The 22,205-nt window shown below is 48.2% G+C and overlaps 1 protein-coding gene across 1 annotated transcript in view; it reads left to right on the forward strand.

Moving 5' to 3' along the window:
- PIBF1 (progesterone immunomodulatory binding factor 1) overlaps positions 1 to 22,205 on the forward strand; it is an 853,407-nt gene that overhangs the window by 159,254 nt on the left and 671,948 nt on the right. Inside the window, exon 9 of the mRNA XM_078656041.1 lies at positions 13,108 to 13,233. Coding sequence (XP_078512167.1) covers positions 13,108 to 13,233 — 126 coding nt within the window. The remainder of the gene's footprint in view (positions 1 to 13,107; positions 13,234 to 22,205) is intronic.

Raw genomic sequence — 22,205 nt, forward strand, 5'->3', positions numbered from 1 at the left:
CAGTTCTTTCTTTTTCCATGCCAGCCTAAGTGCAGATCTGGAGAGAGCTACCCCTTAGCTGTCTTTTGGCTACCCTTTTTTTCAACTTTTGGTGTCGTCTAGATGTCCCATCTCAGGACCGGATTCAAGCCCTGCCGATCCTATCATCGGAATGATGTCTATGACAGATCCGCTCCTCCTGTGCCTCTGGTGCTTTGAGCGCAACTCCAACTCTAAATCCTGCTTCGAGTGACGGTTCATGAATCTGAAGGCTGTGCTGGAGTGGTTCCGAAAGCTGTTGAAGGCCGGGCGCTTGGCTCTGCGTTGCTCCTGTTCTTGATCGAGAGGAAGGTCCCGAGAACGGTTGCAGATCCCGCATTCCTCATCCCATTCAAAATCCTCAGGGCGCCCAGGTAAGCACAAGAAGAAGTTGAAGAAGCACAGGCATTCTTCAACTTCAGCCCGTCTGTCGGCCGACACGATGCGCGACACAGAGCGTCGTTGCTCTAGGCTTCCGTCCTCGGAGCCTCTTTCAGAGATGACTCTGCACCTCCCCACTTTTCTGGAACCTGGAGCGTCTCCTGCCCAATTACAAAAGTTCTATGAGGCCCTGCACCTCATCTTTAGGCAACCCAGCTCCGCTGATGTGCCTTTGGGCCCCGTGAAGTCTGTTTGGTCCCGGACCTTCGATGCAGGCAGCTTCTGCTCTGGAGGGCTCCTGTGGATCCGTTATCGGATCCGGATCGACGTTGGTCGATCCAACTTGACCTTCTCCGACTTCGATCCCGGTGGGGACACTCCCAACCCCATCCTCGTTCCTGACGTGGACACAGAGCCAGATCGTCATGGGTTCCAACGCCAGAAGGGACTATTTTTATTATTTTGGGCTAGGAGGTGGTGAAGAGGACTGGGAGGGGCAGCTGGACCTTCTAAGTGACCAGTTTGAAGACCCCATGGACTGGCTGATGGACCTGGGTGAGGCCAGTGGGTTTGATACTTCCCCTAACACTGGCTTGCTTTCTCTCCCTACCGTGGCTATGGTTTTCACACAGAAAAGATGTCCACATGCTCACAACTATACACCATGAAAGCACTTCACCTGTGGCTCTTAGGGGTCAAGTAGCAGAAGTGCACAAACCAGTGTGCATTCTAGACTACAATAAGGATAAGAGGTTACACAGAGTAGATCAAAGCTTGGAGTCTTACAATGCTGCTTGAAAGTCGCGCCTCTTGTACAAGAAGGAGGCTGTTTATTTGTTTCATGCAACATCCTTCAATGCTTATGTTGTTTTGGAAGATCGTACTCCAGATTCCAAGATGACTTTTGTACAGTTTCAGCAGTCTGTAATAAGCACCCTTGTTGCACTAGAGCAAGCAAGTGCTCCTAGAATCAGAATGGTTGAGGATGTGGCTAGATTGATAAATCACTACTTTTCTGAATACAATCCTTAAAAACCCAAAAAAGACTTTCCTTGTCGGAGATGCAGTCTGGCTTCAAAGAGGAAAACAAAATGAGTTGTATGTACTCTTACAGGTGTCATTCTAATCCTGACCTATTTGTGTCCACTTGTTTTAAACTGTAGCACAACTCAAGTATTGGGAGTAACCATGAGAGTAAAAGGCAACTGCCACTATGGCGTGATGTGCTATATATTTTCTGTTTTGACACCAGGTTGCCAATTGTTTGATGTTTAGTAACAATTGTTGTGCATGCTAACATAGGTGGTTTTTCGCCTTTTAAATTTGAAAACAAATGAAATTAATCGATCTGTCTGTAGTTGAATGTTAAAAAAAATTCTATTTGTGTTTTGTGTGTGTAATCTCTTCATTGTGGAATGTTTTAGAAATGAAAGTGGCATGGAGATTCATGGGGAAGTCTGACAGCCGGTTTACTGGCAACATCCTTGGAGGGATGCAGGGGTGGGTAAAAGGTGGACACAGTAATGGATTGTCCCATATGTAAGGGTGTGACCACTTCAGGGAGGAGCGAAGCTTTTGTGCAAAGCACCACTTTATTCAGATGGACAGACAGAAAGGGAGGCTTGGAAGACAGAACCTTGAGCTTGCTAACTTTGCGAGCATAGGTGATGGCAATGAGGAAAGCAGTCTTAAGGGGTAGAAGCCTGTGAGGGCAATTATGAAGAGGCTCGAAGTGAGCACACATAAGAAAAGTTAAAACCAGATTTAAATCTCATTGGGGCATTCTGAAAAGAGACGGAGGAAACAAGTGAGTAAGGTCCTTAAGAAACCTATTAACAATGGGAGATTTGAACAAAGGTGGCTGAACTTGAAGTCCCAGAAAGGCAGAGATAGCCGAAAGATAACCCTTAAGGGTGCCCAAACCAGAGCCTGCTAGGCCAAATAAAGTATGTTCAGCAAAACTTCTGAAAGAGGGGCAGAAAGGGGATCAACAGCCTTTTCTGAGCACCATGCCATAAATTTGTTCCATCTACAGGTGTATACAGTTTTAGTGGAGAAACACCCAGCTGCCAAGATGACATCACAGCCTTCAGGTGGAAGGCCAAAAGCTGTCAACTGCCGCCGCTCAATCTCCACGCAAGAAGGTGGAGGCTGGACAGGTTCGGGTGAAGAACTGTCCCCTGCTGCTGTGACAGAAGATCCTCCTGAAGGGGCAATCTGATTGGAGGATCGATGGCCGTGCTCAGAAGGTCTAAATACCAGACTCTTTGTGCCCAATCCATAGCCACAAGAAAGAATTAAGCCGGGTCGTGCTTAATTTTCCTGAGCACTCTGGGCAGAAGTGGTATAGACAGAAAGGCGTAGAGGAGGCCGAAGCTCCAGTCACGACAAAGCGTATTGCAATGCGAGCCCTGTCTTGAAAACTCCAACGCGCAATACTGCTGACATTGCATGTTCTCTTCAAAGGCGAATAGATCTAACCAAGGCACTCCCCACTGTTGAAAGAGACCTTGTGCCCCCTCCGGATGGAGACTCCATTTGTGATCGACCAGGCACCGACGACTGAGTTCGTCTGCTCTGGTGTTCAGAGAGCCCGTCAGGTGGTGAACCACCAGGGATATGCCTTGATGTTCCAGCCATGTCAAGAGACTGAAAACCTCCTGACAAAGGGTTCACAACCCCACCCACCCTGGTCGTTGCAGTACCACATGGCGGTGGTGTTGTCCGTGAACACCTGCACCACGTTCTCTTTTAGAGATGGAAGGAATGCCTTCAGTGCCAGGCTGATCGCTCGGAGCTTCAAAAGGTTGATATGGAGACCGGACTCTGCTGGAGACCAGACGCCTGTGCTCTCTGCCTCTCCCAGGTGGCCGCCCCATCCGAGGAGTGACACATCTGTCACCACAGTCTTATCTGGTTGAGGAAGGGAAAGCATTCTGCCGTTGACCCATCCTTGGTTTGATAGCCGCCACTGCAGTTTGTGCGCAGGCCCTCCGAGATCTGGACGCAGTTGGAAAGATTCCCCGGATGCTACGCCCACTGGAACTTCAAGTCCCACTGCAGAGCCCGCATATTTTTTCTGGCATGATCCACCAGTAGTATGCAGGAGGCCAGGAGGCCCAGCCGCCTCAGTCATTCTCACCGAAATCCAGGATAGAGGCTTAAACATCCGTATCATAGCCCGAATGTCCCGGACTCGCCGCTCGGGAGGATAGGCCTGAAACTGCGCTGTGTCCAGAATCACTCGGATGAAAGAGAGCTTCTGAGAGGGAGTCAGGTGTGACTTTAGCAAGTTGATAGTGAACCCCAGGGTGTGCAGAAGGTCAGCAGTAGTCTGAAGGTGGGAGACAACAGTCTGGAGGGAACCCACATTCAACAGCCAGTCGTTGAGTTGGGGGAAGACTGGTACCTCTGATCTGAGCGGATGAGCTGCGATGACCACCATCACTTTTGTGAACATCCCAGGGGCACTGGTAAGGCCAAAGGGGAGTACGGTGAACTGAAAGTGCTTGTGGTCCACCGTGAACTGTAAGTAACATCTGTGGGCAGGCAGGACGGAGATATGGAAATAAGTGTCCTGCAAGTCCAACGCTACCATCCAGTCTCCTGGGTCGAGGGTTAAACGGACCTGGGCCAAAGTCCGCATTTGGAACTTCTCCTTCTGAAGGGAAGGATAGTCTCGAAGGGGAGGGAGAAGCTCCTTCGGTCTATCTGTAGAGCCCACCTGTCTGATGTGATGGACTGCCAGCTTAGGAGATGATGGCAAATCCTGCCTCAGATGGGCCTGAAACGTCAAACTAGCAGGGTTTGGAAGCAGAGGTAGACGTGGAAAGGGTGGACTTGCCTTCCCGCTGGCTCCTTGACCCATGAGAGTAATGGGTCCCACATCCACAGGCAAGCAGAGGCTGGTCAGCTTGCATGACTTGGTGGTTGGGCTTGACAGGACGTGGCTGGGCACTTCTTCCGTAGCCACGAAAGGGACAAAAGGCAGACTGAGTGGGTTGGGTGGTAGCAGTGAGGCCCAAGGATCGGGCCGTAGCTCGAGATTTTTTGAAGCACTTAAGCCCCAAGTCTGCCTTATCGCCAAAAACGAGTTTGCCATCAAACGGCATGTCCATCAGGGTAGATTGGACATACCTTGAAAAGGCAGAAGTCACCAACCAGCCATAGCCTCGTATTGCTACGGACTAGGAAATCGTTTTGCCCAGTCACTCGTTGGTGTCCAGTCCTCAACGAATGGTGAGTTTTGCAGCGTTTCTCTTGTCTGCAACTGCCAGGGTGAGAGTGGCCCTCCGTGCACTCTGGCAGCACCTGCGCAACTGTGTCCCAGATGGCATGAGAGTATCGGCCCCAAAGGCAAACGGTATTCACCGACCGCAATGCCAAGCTGGAGGAAGAAAACATGCTCTTCCCAAGATGGTCCAGCTTCTTGGATTCCCTAATGGAGGGGTGAAGAAGGCAACGTGTCTTTAGAAGCAGAGACTTGGACAACCAATCTCTCAGGGGAAGGATGTTGCGTAAAGAGCACTAGGTCGCCCAGAGCGGGGTGGCGCCAGGTTACTGTTCTGTCCACAGGAGCCCCTGTGCTGGCCTTGGACCAGGTGCCCAGAAGGACATCAGTGAGGGCTTCATTAAAGGGCAAAAGGGGTTCAGAGATAGAAGTCCTGGCTGCCACCGAAGGGATCTCAAGGCCATAGCCCTTGACTGCCAGTAGCAGCTCGTGGATGGAGTGCACGGGGTGGTGGGATGGGACAGGGGAGGGGCAGTGTGAGGGTAGTAAACTCCAGCTCACAGCAGACTGGAGTAATGTAACTAAATAAATAAAACAAATGTCATTGCGTGCACTGAAACAAATTTGGAAATGCACCCTGCCCCTCCACCGCCCCACGGCACTCCCTTCACGAGCCGCTACTGTTGACAGCCCTTCTCACCACCACTGCAAATTCATTTCTATGCAAGGCACTGCTTTACCCCCTTAGAAGATTCTTACACACAAGCTCTTACGGTAAGAGCGATTGTGCCACAGTACACAGCACCCACTTTGAACAAGTCTTTAATTGTACTGCTTTGTAGAAATTGTTAACTTATAAATGGTCGCCAATTTTTGTCACTGACTCCTAAAGTGGAAGGACACCCAGGGGATAAATGTAAGAATTCCTGGCAGTGTACACCCTGAAATTATACATATTTTCAGAGGCACTTACATACAACATATACAGCTTAACACCATAACATACTCTCTTTCTAGGTATGTACTGTCTGAAATGCAAACTTTCCTTGAACAGGACCAAGCCTCATCCACATATATATCTTGATCTGGAACAATAGATCTCTGAGAAATGATAAACTAAATGGTCAAGGACAGGCAGAATCTTGAAGAGACTGTCACAGTCAGGGTGATCTTGTGGCAACCCTGTAGCATTATCCACAAAAGGCAGCCTCCGCTGCAGAAGCAAATTCCGATCTTGACTCCTAATTGCTGTCAACATAGCATTTAACATCAAGGGACTAGTAGACCAATTTAAACACAATGAAGGCCTCCTTAAAAATCATTTTTTTTACAAAAACAAGGAAACTCAAATTAATGGTCAGGGACCTTGGTTACAGATCAGATTATTTTTCAGAGATAGTGGCCCCTAACAACACACAATTATTACTGTAATTCACATAGAGATACAAGGATGTTTATCTGTCCAACTGGACGTAATCATTTCATGTGAACAATTGCAAGAAAGACATATAATTGGGAAATTATACAACAGAAATTTGGGGGAAAATGAAGGAACTCTGGTATGAAAGTAGCTGAGGCCTGTAACACAATTCAATAATTAGTGCTACAATCGTTGGCCTAATTATTGAATTGGGTTACAGGCCTCACTACTTTAATGCCTAAGTTCTTTTGTTTTCCCCAAAATTTATAACTACAGTAATATTCCTTAAAAATCCCATCACAAAAGTTAAACGCCAACCTGCTTTATCTCATGAAGATTTGTAGAAGTCCAAAGGGTATCTCTAGAGTGAGTCTTGTGGCACTGTTGTCCCTCAAAAACTGTTTTCTTACAAATTAGTCTGCTCAAAATTATCATCCAAAAACACATCCTCAAAAAAATCTTGGAAGAAATGTATAGGCAAAATGTTCTCTGTATTAACTGTACACCTTGCAACACCATTAAAGCCACTCAAAACAGGCCTTTGCCATACTAGGGAACAGGGTTCAGCACTAATAATGAGAAGCCTTCCAGATCGTGGCTGCAATCTAGTTTTCTCATGCTGCACCATAGTCACATCAGTGCCCTCCCCTAAATGAAGCACTTTATCAGCTCTATTAGTAGATTCATTATCAGATGTTTCCTCTTGACTTGCACTTGGCCCTCTGTCTCAGATGCAGAATCAGTCATTCATTCAATAACACTGCTTCAAATTAGAACTCAACTGTGGCTGTATCAAACAACAAATACAACTATTGAAATATAATAATCTGGAAAGATACTATCAATGAATCATACAATGCCCGGTTACTCACCGGTAATATTCATTACTCCGAGTCCTGGTCTCCCCGTCCCATTCCTTAACAGTGAGCAGCTAGTCTGCTCTACAGAAACCTATTACCTAGCTGAGCTTTTGCACTTCCTCCAACATGGCGTCACCATCACGTGACAATAAAGAAACATCCTGAGAATAACAAAGAAAACAATCCCAGAAATCGAAACAATCACCCCAAAGCAACAATGCAACCCAGGGAGGGAGGGAAGGGCTCAGGAATGGGACGGGGAGACCAGGACTCTGAGTAATGAATATTACCGGTGAGTAACCAGGCATTACCTCCTTGTCTGTCTCCCCGTCCCATTCCTTAACAGTGAGCCCATCCCCAAGCACACTGTGATTGTAAGAAAAAACAGACCATAAAGTGCGAGAAAAACAGGTCCATTTAATCAACAGAAAACAGTACACATTACACCCCATGTACCGCAGACAGGACATGAGCGCCAAAAGCGGCAGAGGCCGCCATCCCCAACTGAAGACTATAATGTGAAACAAAGGTATGGGGAGCAGCCAACATGGTAGCATTACAAATGTCCCTCAAGGAGGCCGCTTTGAACATGGCCCAGGAGGAGGAAACACCCCTGGTAGACCTACCCTGAACAGAAGAGGGGAGAGGACAGTGGGCAGAATCGTAGGCAGAAACCACAGCACCCTTGACCCAATGAGTCAAGGTGGACAAAGAAGGACGAAGACCCAGCCCAGAGAGGCCATAGGTGACAAACAAGGAATCAACCCTACGCAAACCAGAGGTCCGTTCCAGGTAGATGCGGAGAGCCCGCAGCACATCCAACGAATGGAGGACCATCTCCTCAGGGGAGGCAGGATCCGGAAAAAAAACAGGGAGAACAATATCCTCCTGACAGTGAAAAGAAGACAACACCTTAGGCAGAAAAAAACTGACTGGGACGGAGAATGACATTGTCAGCGCAGAAGCGCAAAAAGGAGGGAGAAGCCATCAAAGCCCCCGTCTCACCAACCCCCCGTCCAAAAGTAACGGCCACCAGGAAGAGAACCTTAGCAGAGAGGAACTTCAGAGCCACGGAGTCCAAGGGCTCGAAATGGGGGCCCGTCAAGCCTTGGAGAACCAAGGGAAGATCCCAGGCAGGTACAGGAGAGCAAGAAACAGGACGCTGAAGCAAAAAACTCTGCAGAAGGCGAGCCACCAACAGGGAGACAGAGGACACAGAGGAACCCCTAAAGGCAAGAATGGCAGCCCACTGCGCACGCAGGGAAGAAACCGCAAGCCCCAAGACGAAACCATCCCGCAAGAAGTCCAACACCCTCACAGCCTCACAGGAGGCAGAAGAGACAACCCTCCCAAGACACCAGGAGGAGAAATTCTTCCAATGACCTGCATAGGACTTCAAGGTGGAAGGGCACCGAGACATCTGGAGACACCAGGCAACTTCAACCGAGCAACCCTGACCCAGCAAACTCAACCTCTCAAGTGCCAAACCCCCAGCCGGAGGCGGCGCAGGGAGGCAATCCCGAGAAGAGGAGCCCGCAGATGGGAGGGACACAGGGGAAATCTCCAATGGGGCAAACAGACAAGGTCTGCAGCAGGGGAAACCAAGACTGACGAGACCACTCCGGCACAACCAGGAGAACCTCCGCCCGGTCCAACCGAATCTTCCTGGAGGACCCGCGGAATCAAGGCAAGCGGAGTAAATGCAAACATCAGCCCCGGAGACCACGGAACCGAGAAAGCATCGGTCGCCCACGCCAACCGGGAGGGAACGAGGCTGCAAAACCGAGGAAGAAAGGCAAAGAGATCCAGCCAAGGACGGCGGAACCTGAGGACAATCTGATCGAACAGATCTGGGGACAGACACAGAGACAATGAGGAGGAGAATACCCTGCTCAAAGAGTCCGCAGGCCCATTCTCCTTCCCCGGAAGATAGACCTCCGTCAGAGACAAGAGATTCAGCTCGGCCCAAAGCCCGATCTTCCGGGAGAGGAGAAACAGAGACCAACACATGCCCCCTTGCCGATTTGATATAAGCCCGAACAACCTGTTTGTCGGACTGCACCGAGACAGCCTGACCCCGAAGGAGAGGAGCGAACCACCGAATTGCCAACCAAACCACCCTCAACTCCTTCCAATTCGAGGACTGGAGGGACTCGAAACGGAACCACTGACCCTGAGCCTTGGAGGCACCCAGCAGAGCACCCCAACCCAAGGCACTGGCATCCGTGGACAACACAACCACAGTACGAGGAGGAAGAAGATCGAACCCCCGAGGAAGAGACTGAGTGGACAACCACCACTGGAGATCCACCCGAATCCCCGGAGAGACAGGTATCAGAGCCTCGTAGTCCAGGGAGGCAGGATCCTAGTGTGACAGGACATGATGCAAAAGGGGATACAGATGCTGCCTTGCCCAAGGAAGGAGATGCAAAGTGGACGCCATCTCCCCCTGACTCCGCAACCAGAGACGGGCGGACACCTGGGACTGGGACAGAAGCCAAGAAAGGTGACGGAACAAAGTCAACTGGCGCTCCTGGGAGGGGAACACCATGCCCAGATCCATGCGGAAGAGAGCCCCCAGAAACTTCAGGGACTGGGAGGGCACCAGGGAGGACTTCCGAAGGTTGATGAGGAACCCAAAGGAACCCAGAAAAAGACACACCTGGTCCACATCCGACAGAGCCTGAGAAAAAGAAGGAGAAACAATCAACCAGTCATCCAGATATGGAAAAACCTGCAGCCCCTTGGAATGAAGAATACCCACCAGAGGGGCCAAGAGATTCGTGAAAATCCTGGGTGCAGAGGAAAGGCCGAAGGGAAGCACCCGGAACTGGTAGTGACGGGAACCCACAGCAAACCGGAGAAACTTCTGGTCCGCCGGATGTACCGGGACGTGCAGATACGCATCCATCAGATCCAGGGACGCCAGGAAGCCCCCCGGAAGCACCACAGGCAGGATGGAATGCAGAGTCACCATCTTGAACGGACGATGGAGAACAAAGCGATTGACCCTCTTCAGATCCATAACAGGACGCAGATCCCGATGTTTCCTTCTTGGAGACCAGAAAAAGGATGGAGTAACAACCCTCGCCCCTTTCCAGAGTAGGAACCTCCACAATAGCCCTCTTCTCCAAGAGGAGCCGCACTGCTGCCAACAATGCCTCCTGCCGCAGATGAAGACGGGGCAGGGGAGTCAGAAGGAAGACCGGAGGAGGAGGAGGAGAAGAAAACTCCAACCGGCAACCCTCCGACACAGATTGAACTGCCCAGGCATCCGGAACCGACAACCACTGGGGCAGGAAGAACTGGAGGCGACCACCAACTGGCAAAGGCAGATAGTCATTAGGAAGAGGAAGAGGCAGCGGCAGCAACACTTGCAAGGGCCCGGGCTTTGGCACCACCAGGAACCCCCCGGCCACGACCCCTGCCTCGAAAGGGCTGCAAAGCGCCCCTAGCAGGAGACCCAAAAGCACGACGGTAGCCAAATCCACGCCCACGAGAGGGAGGGCAGACCGGAGCCACCAGCTTGTGGTTCTCCGCCTATTGCTTAACCATCTCCTCAAGCTGAGGACCGAACACCTTGGAACCCCCAAGGGGCAACTTAAGGAGGACAGACTTCTGGGAAGACTCAGCCTTCCAGGAATGCATCCAGATGTGTCGGCGAGCAGCAATCGAAGCACCAGAAGCAGCCGCCGCGGCACTCAAATTGTCAAAGGAAAGATCCGACAACTATCGCACCTGCATCTCCATCATGGACAAAAGAGGGGTGGCATCCTCACCTTCTTGCAACAGAAGGGACAGGGAATGAAAATCCTTGAGGAGGGACTGGTCCATGTAATTTGAATAGGCAGTAGCACGGACAGAAAAATTGGAAGCAGCAAAAGAACGCTTCACCGCCCCCTCAACACGCTTATCCACAGCATCAGCAGGAAGGGCGTCATCCGAGAGGACCAAACCTTGAGAGGAAAGACCAGCCATCAAATTGTCAACCTTCACAGCCTGAGGAAACTCAGCAGAAAAACCCTCCAGAGGGTAACACCTGGCTAAGAAGCGAGGGAAGGCGGATTTATTCACCTCCTTCCACTCGTGTTCCAGCACCTTGCGCACAGCCCCGTGCAATGGAAAAGAGTCAGCAGCTGGCTGGTGATATTGTGTAAAGAAGTCATCCTCCAGAACATCAGCAACAGGAGGAGAAAAACTCAAATTGTCCCGCACATGGGCGAACAGGCCAGAGAGCTCACCCTGAACAAAGCGCCCCCAGACACCCTCATCCTCATCAAGACCCATCTCATCATCAGGAGCAGCCTGCGGATCCACAGAACCGCGAGGCACCTTGGGAGTAGGCCCAGCCGCAGGGAAAAGCCGCTAAAGCAGGCCGCGACCCAAAGGTGAGTGAAACCGGCCGAAAAACGGCAGCAAGAGCGAACCGCACAATCCAGGCACATGTAGGCAGCAAAAGGGGCAGAAAGAAACGAACAAGAAAAAAGGCGGCCGCTAAAGCAGGCCGCCGCAACAGAATACAAAAAAGAAAAGGGAACACTCACATGAAAGTGGAACCACAGCACAGCTAGGCACCAAGGACTGCAACGCAGAAAAAAAAGAACAGGATGTTTCTCTGTGGCACTTCCCCCTTTATTGTCACGTGATGGTGACGCCATGTTGGGGGAAGTGCAATAGCTCAGCTAGGTAATAGGTTTCTGTAGTGCAGACTAGCTGCTCACTGTTAAGGAATGGGACGGTGAGACAGGACGAGGAGGTAATGAGCTTTCTACTTTAAAAAGACACACAGACATCCCTTACTTGCTACGAACAGCTAGACTGTGGCTCAACTGCACCTATTCTACACAGACCCAACAAGAATCCAAGATATCCCAGTAGAAAGGAAAAATAAAAAATAATTGCACACTAGACACTCATTTTAGATCTTGCGCAGATCCAAACGTGAATTTCAAAGACAAAGCATAAGCAAAATATGCTACAATTATTACCAAAGTAAAAACAATTCAGGCAGGACAATGATACACACTTGAAGTAAAAAAAAAAGAGAAAAACATTTTGCTTAGCATACAAATGAAAGCATATAAACTGAATATCTACCAGTGCCAAAACAACAAGCAGGCTACGCCACAATAAAAAACATTTGCTCTATAATAAAAAGGGGCAAAAAATATTAAGGTAAAAAGTGAACTTAATAAGAAATGAAATAGTTAACATTATGAAACACACAATGGAGTCTGTTCTAAGGGGCAGATCGGGCTCAAAAAAGGATGATCTACACCCAACGGGGGCACAAAGTGAAAGCAAAGCAGAAAATTTGCATTCTAGAATGCAACTAATCTGTACCCTAGGGGGCAGCTCCTTTCCACACACACAACTTTGTTTTCTGGTGTCTAGTGGGTTTCCACCCCCGCAGGACAGATTAGCCTTAAAAAGTGGACTATCTCGACCTAGGGTGGGTGGAACCAAAGGAGAAATAATGCCCCTTTCAGGGAAGCGACCCTTGCCCAGCCCAAGGGGCCACTCCAGTGGAGTACTGGAGCCAGTGGAGAACTGTGGCTCAATGGTTAGAGCAGGCAGACCTTGATGCAGAGCTCTGGCCAGGGACCAGGGTTCGATTCCCGCCTCGGTGGGTCTCCGGCTCATTAATTCCCCTGACTGTATATTCTCGCCTCAGTGCCTGTTCTGATCATGGGTCCCACGCTGCAACTCTGGGCAATAGCTTGCTTAGTCTCCACAACGGCCCCAAAAGCGCTGGGATGCCTGGCTGCACCTGGGGGGTGCCCAGGAGTGGACATTTCCCAGGAAAGCCAGGAAGGGTTCCTAAGCGGTATACGGACAGCGCCGGGACACCTCCGGTGGAGGTAGCTGTGCGCTTTACAAATTCCTACATTTACTCCCTCCAAACATATAGTCATATAAGAATCTCTGGTGTCTAGTGGGTTTTCACACCCTATGAGGGGGGCTGGGGCAGTGGGGGCATAGATCAGCTGAACATTTGGCTGATCTGTGCCCATGGAGGCGGAAACAAAAGAAAATTGCAAACCTATGTAAACAAAATGTAAATCTAAGGTCCAATAGAGGCAGCCATTGCTTTTTATGCCATTTCTGTTAACACCATTTTTTATATTAAGCACTTAAGGTGCACAGTTTATCAGTTTTAATATTATTATTTTTATACTTTATTTTACATTTTATAGAGATCAATACAAGACTGAATATGAGAATAAGCTGCGTGATGAGTTGGAGCAAATCAGACTAAAAACAAATCAAGAAATTGAGCAGCTCCGGGGAGCATCAAAGGAGATGTATGAAAGAGAGAACAGGTGAAGTACACATGTAATTCTGTCTTCTTCCTATGGAAATTCTGTTTAAACGCATCCCAAGAGCCTAGGACTTACCTTAGTTCCATTGAAATGCAAAGGTTGATCGCTGTTTATCTAATTCTGAACACTGGCAGGCAAGAGGAACGGCACGAGGTTGCGTACCAACACTAAAATAGTCTTTGATTAAAGTACGAGAATGATGATAATCAAATTGTTTCATTGGAGCTTTTTATCCATAACATGTGGTATTTAAGTTTCTTTTTGACATGGCAAAGAATTCTGCTGAAAGATGTTTGAGTGTTGGATTTGAGAAATCAAGGAGAGGGAAAAGAGCGCAAGCAGGCTTGTGTGCGCAAGAGGAATTGAGTAGTAGGCCTATACTCACCTAGAAGTTACGAATGTGATATAAGGTCACTTTACTAACTTTTTAATAGATGATCTAGAGATCCAAGCCCAATAGTTTTAGAAATCAGATTGCTAAAGATAAGCTCTTTGTTGGACTTTACCTTCTCTGCAGGGTCACCCCCAAATGTTTTGCCTTCTCCCCTCTTCTTTTGCTGTATTTGTTTTTTTTGGCCTTAGTACTCTGTGCACTAAATCACTGTGAACCATTGCTTAAGTGCTTGTGCTCAGTTCCCAAAACATGGTAATATTGGCTTACACCCAATTGGCACGTTTAATTTACTTGTAAACCTCTAGTAAAGTGGTACTCCTTGTACACGGCCTGTAAATTAAAAGCTACTAGTGGGCCTGAAATACTTATTGTGCCACCCACTTAAGTAGACTCTTTGTGTTAAGTCTTTTTTTATTAAGAGTTAAGAAGACAGACACTCATGACCGTGAAGGCATATAACAAGTAGATGCTGATAATAGACTGCATAGTGTTATACAGAAGGATTAGCAAGAGCAGTTGGCAACTGCTGCATGTGTCTAGCATCATAAGGGCTAAGTCTAGATACACAAGCATATGAGCAAATAGTGTCCATGGTGATGAGAAAAAACACTTCGCTTGACGTAACATAGTAACTGGGAAGGGGGTGGTGAGGTGAAGGGTGGAATTCCATGGGCGATGCCTAGGAGGGCTACCCAGGGGCTGGGGAGAGGGTTAAGTAGCCTCTTAAACATATCTCAGGCCTGCCATTTGCATCCTGTAGTCCAGTTTGAACTGCCAATTTGACTTGACACCATAACCCCTTTGCCAGGCCATAACTCCATTTGTAATACATATCTGTCACCTCTAGGGTAGGCCCCAAACAACCCATATGGCAGAGTGCATTATATTAAAAAAAGTTAGACATGTACTATTAATTGTTGCATGTCGTGGTAGTGAAAAACTCACCAAGTAAATTTTCACTACTGTGAGGCCTACCTCTCCCATAGGTTAACATTGGGTTGCTTAACTACATTTATTAGGTGATAACTTTTGTTTGGTAGTAAGTAGAAATATTAGGGTTGGTGCCTGTGGAATTGTAATTTCAAACCATCTTTAATTGGATAGTCAGACTTTAATTCATTCACAATTCGGAAAATTACACTTTTAGAAAGTTGGTATACTCTTACCCTAACCATTTAGAGCATGTAGCCTGTTTCCTGGGTCAAATGAGTAGGTATGGTTGGCAGTTGGCCTTTATGTATTCCTCCCAGACACTTTGCAATAGTGGGACTGAATGTTGGCAGGATGGGCCATCCAAGTCAGGATGGGGGGGGGGCGAAGCTGTCACCTGTCACACTTGCACTTCAAAGACACTGCCTTAGCTCACCCACAAATAATTTCACCCTAGCCTATTGTGACTCAAGACCGATGGGGACCAGAGCACGAAGGGAGGACATTCCAGACTCTTCTGTGGGGGGAAACTTCACTCTGCAATGATGGCATCAGATGTAAAAATATGACTGTCAGACCCTCTTTTCAGTACACTCCTGGACCTGTGGATACTATAGAATGAGGACAGCCCTGCTGCCAGAGGACTGTCCTCTTGTTTGAGAGCATACCCTACTCTATTAATAAAATAAACTGGACCTGAACCTTTCATCCCAGACTATCTGAGTGACTCCAAAGGCTAGTTAGCTGGCTTCCTGTTCTGAGCTACAAGGACGCAACAAGCTCCAGAGTTCTTCGAGCAACTGCCCAGCTGATCTGCTACAATGGCGTTTAGACTGGACCTGCCTGAGCCCTGCTGGCCTTGACTGGAGTGAGTTCCTGAACCTCCAAGAGGTGCCTCCCAGGTCCTGGGCCCTTGGTGTGGCACCAGTTGAGCTCCAGAACAGAAACAGTAACCGCCTACCCCATATCATTACCGCTGCATACATCAAATGATTGATAGTTGTTCAATGCATATGTGTTACGCCCAACATGTAATAAACATACACTTATACATTTTCTCTTTCACTTTTTGTTCACTATTTTTTCTTTTAACATATTTTCTTTTTATCCACTCAGTTTTTCTTTTGTGTACGATAATTATTACATAACATAATCTACACCAATATAATAAAAATTATTACTTGAAGGCTATACACTCCCGTCCCCACACATCATACTATTAAAAACTCAACATACATTCATGCATATCTGCAGTCATTTATCAAGCATACCTTAGTTACGACCAACATGTCACAAAATTAAAGAAATCGTTTGGGGGACACACAGAGTAATGCAAGCATCATGTTCTTCTATATCTATTGTTATCAAATGCTAAAGAGCAGGGCCGGCTTTAGCACTGGTGGCGCCCAGTGCCACAATGTTTTTGCCCCCCCATGACTACCTGCGCAACTAATTCCTGCACTACCACCACCCCTTAACAGTCTCATAACCACTAGTCTCACTCAGATGCATTTAATTGGTTTTATAGTGTCACTCATAAAAGTTAAGGTTGTCAGAGCTCTTTACATTGCACACACATAACTCAATTATATATGTGTAAATCAATGTATAGGAAACGTTAAATAAGACCGAGTGGTAGGATTTATATGTCATCCATTGTGGTAGGCAGTAAAGTTTAAGGGGCTTGCCCCGGAGAAGCACAAACTCACAATTTAAAACGTACGACCATGGTTGGGGATTATCTTTAATAATTGGAATTGATTTCTACCTAAATCAGAACGTTGTACAACATTAGGATATTGAATGTCTGGGGAAAAACCAATACGCTCTAATCTATACTTGAAGTCTGCATTTCAGTTCCTTGATGACAGTTAATAGCCCACTGTTTTTATTAGTATTTTAACTTAGAAACTACAAGTAACAGAAGGAAGTCTCTGACGAAAGCAGTAACCCCCTGACCAGGGCCGGACTGGGAACCACAACAGGCACTGGCAAAGTGCTCGCCTCCCTCCCCACTCGGGGGGGGGGGGTGTTGGAGGTGCCACCGAGCTCTTTGCCGGGGACGGTTTTCTGCCGATTTTGGTACAGGGCCGATTTTACAGCTATGCTGCAAAAACGGCCCCCAGGGCCCCAAAACCGGCCACCACCCGTGCGGGGGATTGCCCGGTGCCCGCTATGGCCAGTCTTACCCTGCCCTTGACCTATTTACGTTTTTTTCACTTCGTGGTTTGCATGATAGACATTCTTTACAGCAGGCATATTAGCACTCTGCACTACCTTATGATGAATCAAAACATCACCCAGTCAAAACTTCCACTAGACCAAACTTTGTTCTCTCTCCAGGAAGAACATCAATCACCGGAGTAGGCTTGACATTTTTATTGTTAGCTGAAAATTGATGGAGGTCAGGAAAGCTGCAGCGGGTGCTTTTAAAAACAATATAAATTAGCAAACAGGCACCTCCTTGCAAAGTCGGCACCCGGTGCGGTGGCACCGGTCGCACCACCCTAGAGCTGGCTCTGCTAAAGAGTCCTATATAAAGACTTCTATTACTATTTGTGTTATACGATGTCTTTTGTACACACTCAATTTATTATTTCATGTCTTAACACGTTGAAATATTCTATAGGGATGATTTGTTTTTAAATTAACTATTCATTTTGAATAAAACTCAGTACAAGTGTGCTCTTTGAGCCTTGCATTCAGTACAGGCAGATAGTCATAAACAATAAGTACATTCCAGAACTTGGACCCTTCAGAGCAATCTCAGGGAGTCACTCCCGCTCATACCGACCATCCAGTCCTCCCCGTCAAGACTCGTACAAGCTCTCCTCTCAGGTGCTGTAGGGATGATTTTAATTCAAACCCCTGCTATATAGGACCCTCTTTGTTTTCCAATGTATACTTATTTAATAGTGCAATCTTCAGGTGCCCACTTTGTTAATGCCGACGCTCGTTTTGGTGCCAAACCCGAATGCAGTCAACCACCTTCCTTAAGGCGCAACAATGAAATACAAAGGCTACAGGGGGAGAATGGGAAAGTAACCTCGGAGGAAATACCACCTGCAACCTATATACATATAATGCGGCCCATACTATCAAACATAATTAGAACGTTATCAAAATCCATATTAGGCAGTAGTCGTGTACGTGGAAGAAGAAAGTGCCACGTTTGTATCAAAAAAATACTTCAGTGTTAGCCCGAATAATCATACTAACACCAATGTGTTTAATGAACAATCTATATGTGACCAACACCAAGAAATACCACGAAGATCTATAGATGTGCTTATACAAGTAATAATCAAAATTTAAGAATGACAGAAATAACAAGTCAAACCACCTATCCGTACATTAATCGGTGCAAAACTTAAAGTGTATCCCACGGAAATGTGGGTACAACTGTAGAGAACTAAAGGAGTATCCCTTCATCAGGAGGGTACCGCTAAAATTAGCAAAATAAAAAACATGACTAATAGTCCAAAGAAGATACAAGGAGGGCATCTAGCTAGTATATAAATGACATAACTAATGTACTCTATATAGCATCAACTGAGTAATAAATGGGAGAGTTAACTAGACGGCAGCTGTGGAGTTTAGGAGGAGAAGAACGATCCCTTCGAACCGCATACATCTGCCCAGGGGCGTCTGCGCATGAGATACAGAACAGTGTCCACAAACAACGCTGTGAGAAGGAATACACAGTTTACGCTATCCTTGTTTGTTTTATGGGTTCAAATGTAACCACGAAACCTAACTCTGCTAGTTATCTGTTGAAACAAATGTTACCGAGCGCTTCCACCATTCGCTAAAAAACGACCCAAAGAATCTGCACTTACACAAAACAACAAAGCTAACACTAAAGGCTGACGAGTCAACAAGGTTGTAAATATGGAAGCTGTTGGAACCGGAGGTCTCTGGTTGGCACAGGTATGCACTTGTGACAAGCAGGGACCCTCACGTCCAGTCAGGGCAAGGGAACTACTCCTTCGAATAATCCCAGCTCACCCTCTACGTAGTGTGGCGCGAGCAGACAAGGCTAATCCTCAGGGCGATAGTAAGTTAAGCATTTATGATCACACACAGTAAACCCACTGACCCACCACAAATGGACACCAGTCGTATGGTTGTATCAAAAATACGTATACTTTATATAAAAGATCGATTCAAGCAGGATTATCACAAGACCATATAACGTTTAGCGATTTGAGGCCACCAGATTACAATAGGCAATTAGGGGCAGATTTATGAAGGCCTTGCGCCGCCGGTGCGTCACTTTATTTGACGCAACGGCGGCGCAAGCAATGCGCCCTATTTACAACGTGACATGTTGTGAAGCCCTGCGCCATAAGGAGGCGTTCCTGCGCAGGGGGGGGGGGTGTTCCTGCGCAGGGGGGGGCGTTCCTGCGCAGGAACGCCTCCTAAAAGTGGCTGAGTGAAATCTATGAGATGAGATTTCTATGAGAATCTATGAGATTTCACTCAGTCACTCAGGACAATGCTGCGTCAAAACCCTGCGCCTGCTTGAAGCAGGCGTAGGTCTTGACGCAGCATTGTGGAGATGGTGCACCCCCGAGCCTTGCTGGAGCTGCGTCGCGCTTGCGACGCAGCTCCAGCAATGCGCCACATTTACGGCACAGATGCATCACGCATCTGTGCCGTTTTTGCCCCATGGTGCGCCGCATTGTAAATGCGGCGCACCATGGGTGGCGGAGCAGCGGCGCAGGATGACTGGTGCATCCCTGGGGATGCGCCAGTCATCATAAATCTGCCCCTTAGTCTTCAAATGTTCGTTGTTCGGCAAGGTACGATGACAGGGAAATAAGAACGTTGCGGACCCTGGATCCGTTATGAACTCGAGACGGAGTTCAAGTGTACCTTGCTTGTGGAAGTCAGAGGCGTTTCAGGCGCGGCTACTGGTGAGGGCGGACCCGGGACGAGGCCGACGGTTCTCCAGAGGATCTCTCCGGCTCGGTCCCCCTCGAGGAGCGAGGCGGGGGAGCAGGACTGTGGAGGGTTGCGGCGATCCGGGGTCGATGCAGCTCACGGGGCGAGGCGCCGTTCAGGCCTGCGGGACATACTACTTCTTAGCACGCCGAGTCGTACTCGTGGATCTGTGAGGGGCGTCGCGTTCTCGGGCAGACGGGTGCAGCACCAGGCTTCCGGTACCACTGTACGGGGAGGCCTTTCTTGAGGTGCGGCACGAGCCTTGGTATGTAGGAGGCAAAGCGAGACAGTCGGGTACGCTACGATGTACGGACCGTCCGAGGCTATGGAATGCGCTCCCTGCAGATTCCGACTGGAGAAGATGAGAGGTGGACAACGCGCTCCGTTAGCGGCGAGGTGACAGGAGAGCGGGCGGCCCGGCACTGGAGCGGAGAGCGACTCAGGGATGAGCGGGGCTCTCTGCGGCGGGGCGACCAGGCTCCGAGCTGTCACGACCTGGGAGGGGGCGAAGGCACCAGAGTCACAACTCTGACGAGGGAATAAGAACTAAGGCCCAACAGCAGACGGGCACAAGCAGAATAGAACCCAATGGTCCTGGGGTTCCATTCAGGGGGCAAGCTCTCGATCAAGCCCTTGGAGATCGTTTCAGGCACAAGTCTACAAAGTCCTCTCTGGTCCTTTCCTCTCCATTCTCAGAAAGGCACCACTGCAGGCCAGTCTTACAGGATACAGACTGGTTTCCGTCCTTCAGCTTCTCTTGGTCCTTCTAGTCAGGCAGAGGTTCGTCGTGGTCAAAACTGGATCTGATTTGTACGGAGCGGAGCTCCTATATTTATACAGCAATTCTTTGTCTTTGCAGGCCAGGGGGCCTGAGCCTAGTTCAACCCGGTTTTGGAGTACTCTGTTGACAGGACGCTGCCGTCTTCTTTCAGGGCGCAGGGCAGAGACATCAGACGCTCCACAGGAGGTGGAGCCAGCATTGTGGTGGAGGAGCACAACCCTATTCAGAGTCAAGGACTACTCCGCCCACCCATCCTGGAGTAAGCACCCTATTCACCACCTGGAGCCCCAGACTGTCCCCGGGAATCTCCCAGCCCTGTCACTCACACAAACCCAGACAGCAGATACACATCCTGGCAGAGGCGGGCTGAAACAGTTAGGCCAGCAAAGGCTAACTTTCTAAAAGTAGCATTTGCAAACTCGGGATATTAAAATAAACCTTGCTAAAGGAAGTATTTTATTATTCTGAGTTCAGGCATACTAAACTCGACGTGCTACCGTGTTCCCTGAGCCTGTCGGGACTATAGCATGTAATAGTTCCGGCAGCTCATCTTGGCCTGAGAGAACAGGTAGCCCTTCAATAGTGAAGAACGTAAAGGGCGGTAATTCACTACTAGGACATGCCACACTCTAGGCTTGTCCTACCTTACGCTTACAATGCACCCTGCCCGTAGGCCTACCATAGGGGTGCCTGATATGAAGGTTAGGGAAGGTTCAGCGACTGGCAAGTGTGGGCACTTGCGCAGTCAGCGTGACCGTACGAGACCGTACGCGGGGTCTGCAATGCCGGACCCGAGACACATCTTAAGAGACTGCTTCTGTGGGTGGCGCAACCAGTGCTGCAGGCCCACTAGCAGCATTTGTATCTACAAGCCCTGGCACTCCTCTTACACTTTAATGGGGACTGACAGTAAACCAAATAAGCCAATCGTGGAAATCAATTACATATACACTTTACCTTGGGAGCACTTGCACTGCGGCACGGATTGGCCGTGGCGCAGTGCCCTGAGCATCGAATACCAGCAAAACATCTGAGGCATATCAGCAAAAAGTGAAAGGGAGACTCACGCCAAGGTGCCAGGTCTAACAGAAGCATACTGACTGATGCCGTAGGTGAAATCAAAGTACACTATTTGTCAAAACACACACACATATATATATATATCTATATATAGATATATATATATCATGCACAAAATGTGTATTTTACCAGTAAACTCTACATAGAACATACTACTAGTCCCAACGAGATCATCATTAATGCTGGGAAATATTTCACCAAAATACCTCCAGTTTTAAGATTAAGTGTATGCCAGTAAAAGACGGCATTGCATTATATTGCCAAATAATATGCCGGTACCGATAAAGGTCTTACTCCCTATTAAACGCGTGTGTAAACCGGCATCATAGCAATAACCAGAGTTTCCTTCCCAAGCTACGCAATATCAGGCCTGGTTTTAAAAAGCACACAGTGGAGGTTGGAATTCTCAATTCATTTTAACAGTGCATACAATGAGTGAGACTTACAGTAAAAGTTCAATAACCGGGTACTCCAAAGCAAAAAATCCAGGGTATCTATTTTTCTACAGTGAAGTTTGAGTCGGGCCATGTATTGTTCTCCCCTGATTATAGAAGGAAGCAGTGCAAAACCTTTAACAATGTGAGAAGAAAGTAAAAGCCATGCAGATACAGTGTATGCTAATATCCCTGACCATATCGAAAGTCCTTCGCAGATCAAGAGTTTTCATCTTCAAAACACATGCGGAAGCGTGAGAATGGGCAGCAGAGAGAAGAGACCTGGATAAAGTGAATAATGAAAGGTGAAAAAGAGAGGCAGGCCTTGAGGGGGGCGGGAGCCAGACCCAAAGAAAACTGCAAAGGTCAAGACCGAGCAGACGTGCAAGAATGAAAGGGAAAATTA

This window comes from Lissotriton helveticus, chromosome 8 (genome assembly GCF_964261635.1).
Source record: "Lissotriton helveticus chromosome 8, aLisHel1.1, whole genome shotgun sequence".
NCBI lineage: Eukaryota > Metazoa > Chordata > Amphibia > Caudata > Salamandridae > Lissotriton > Lissotriton helveticus.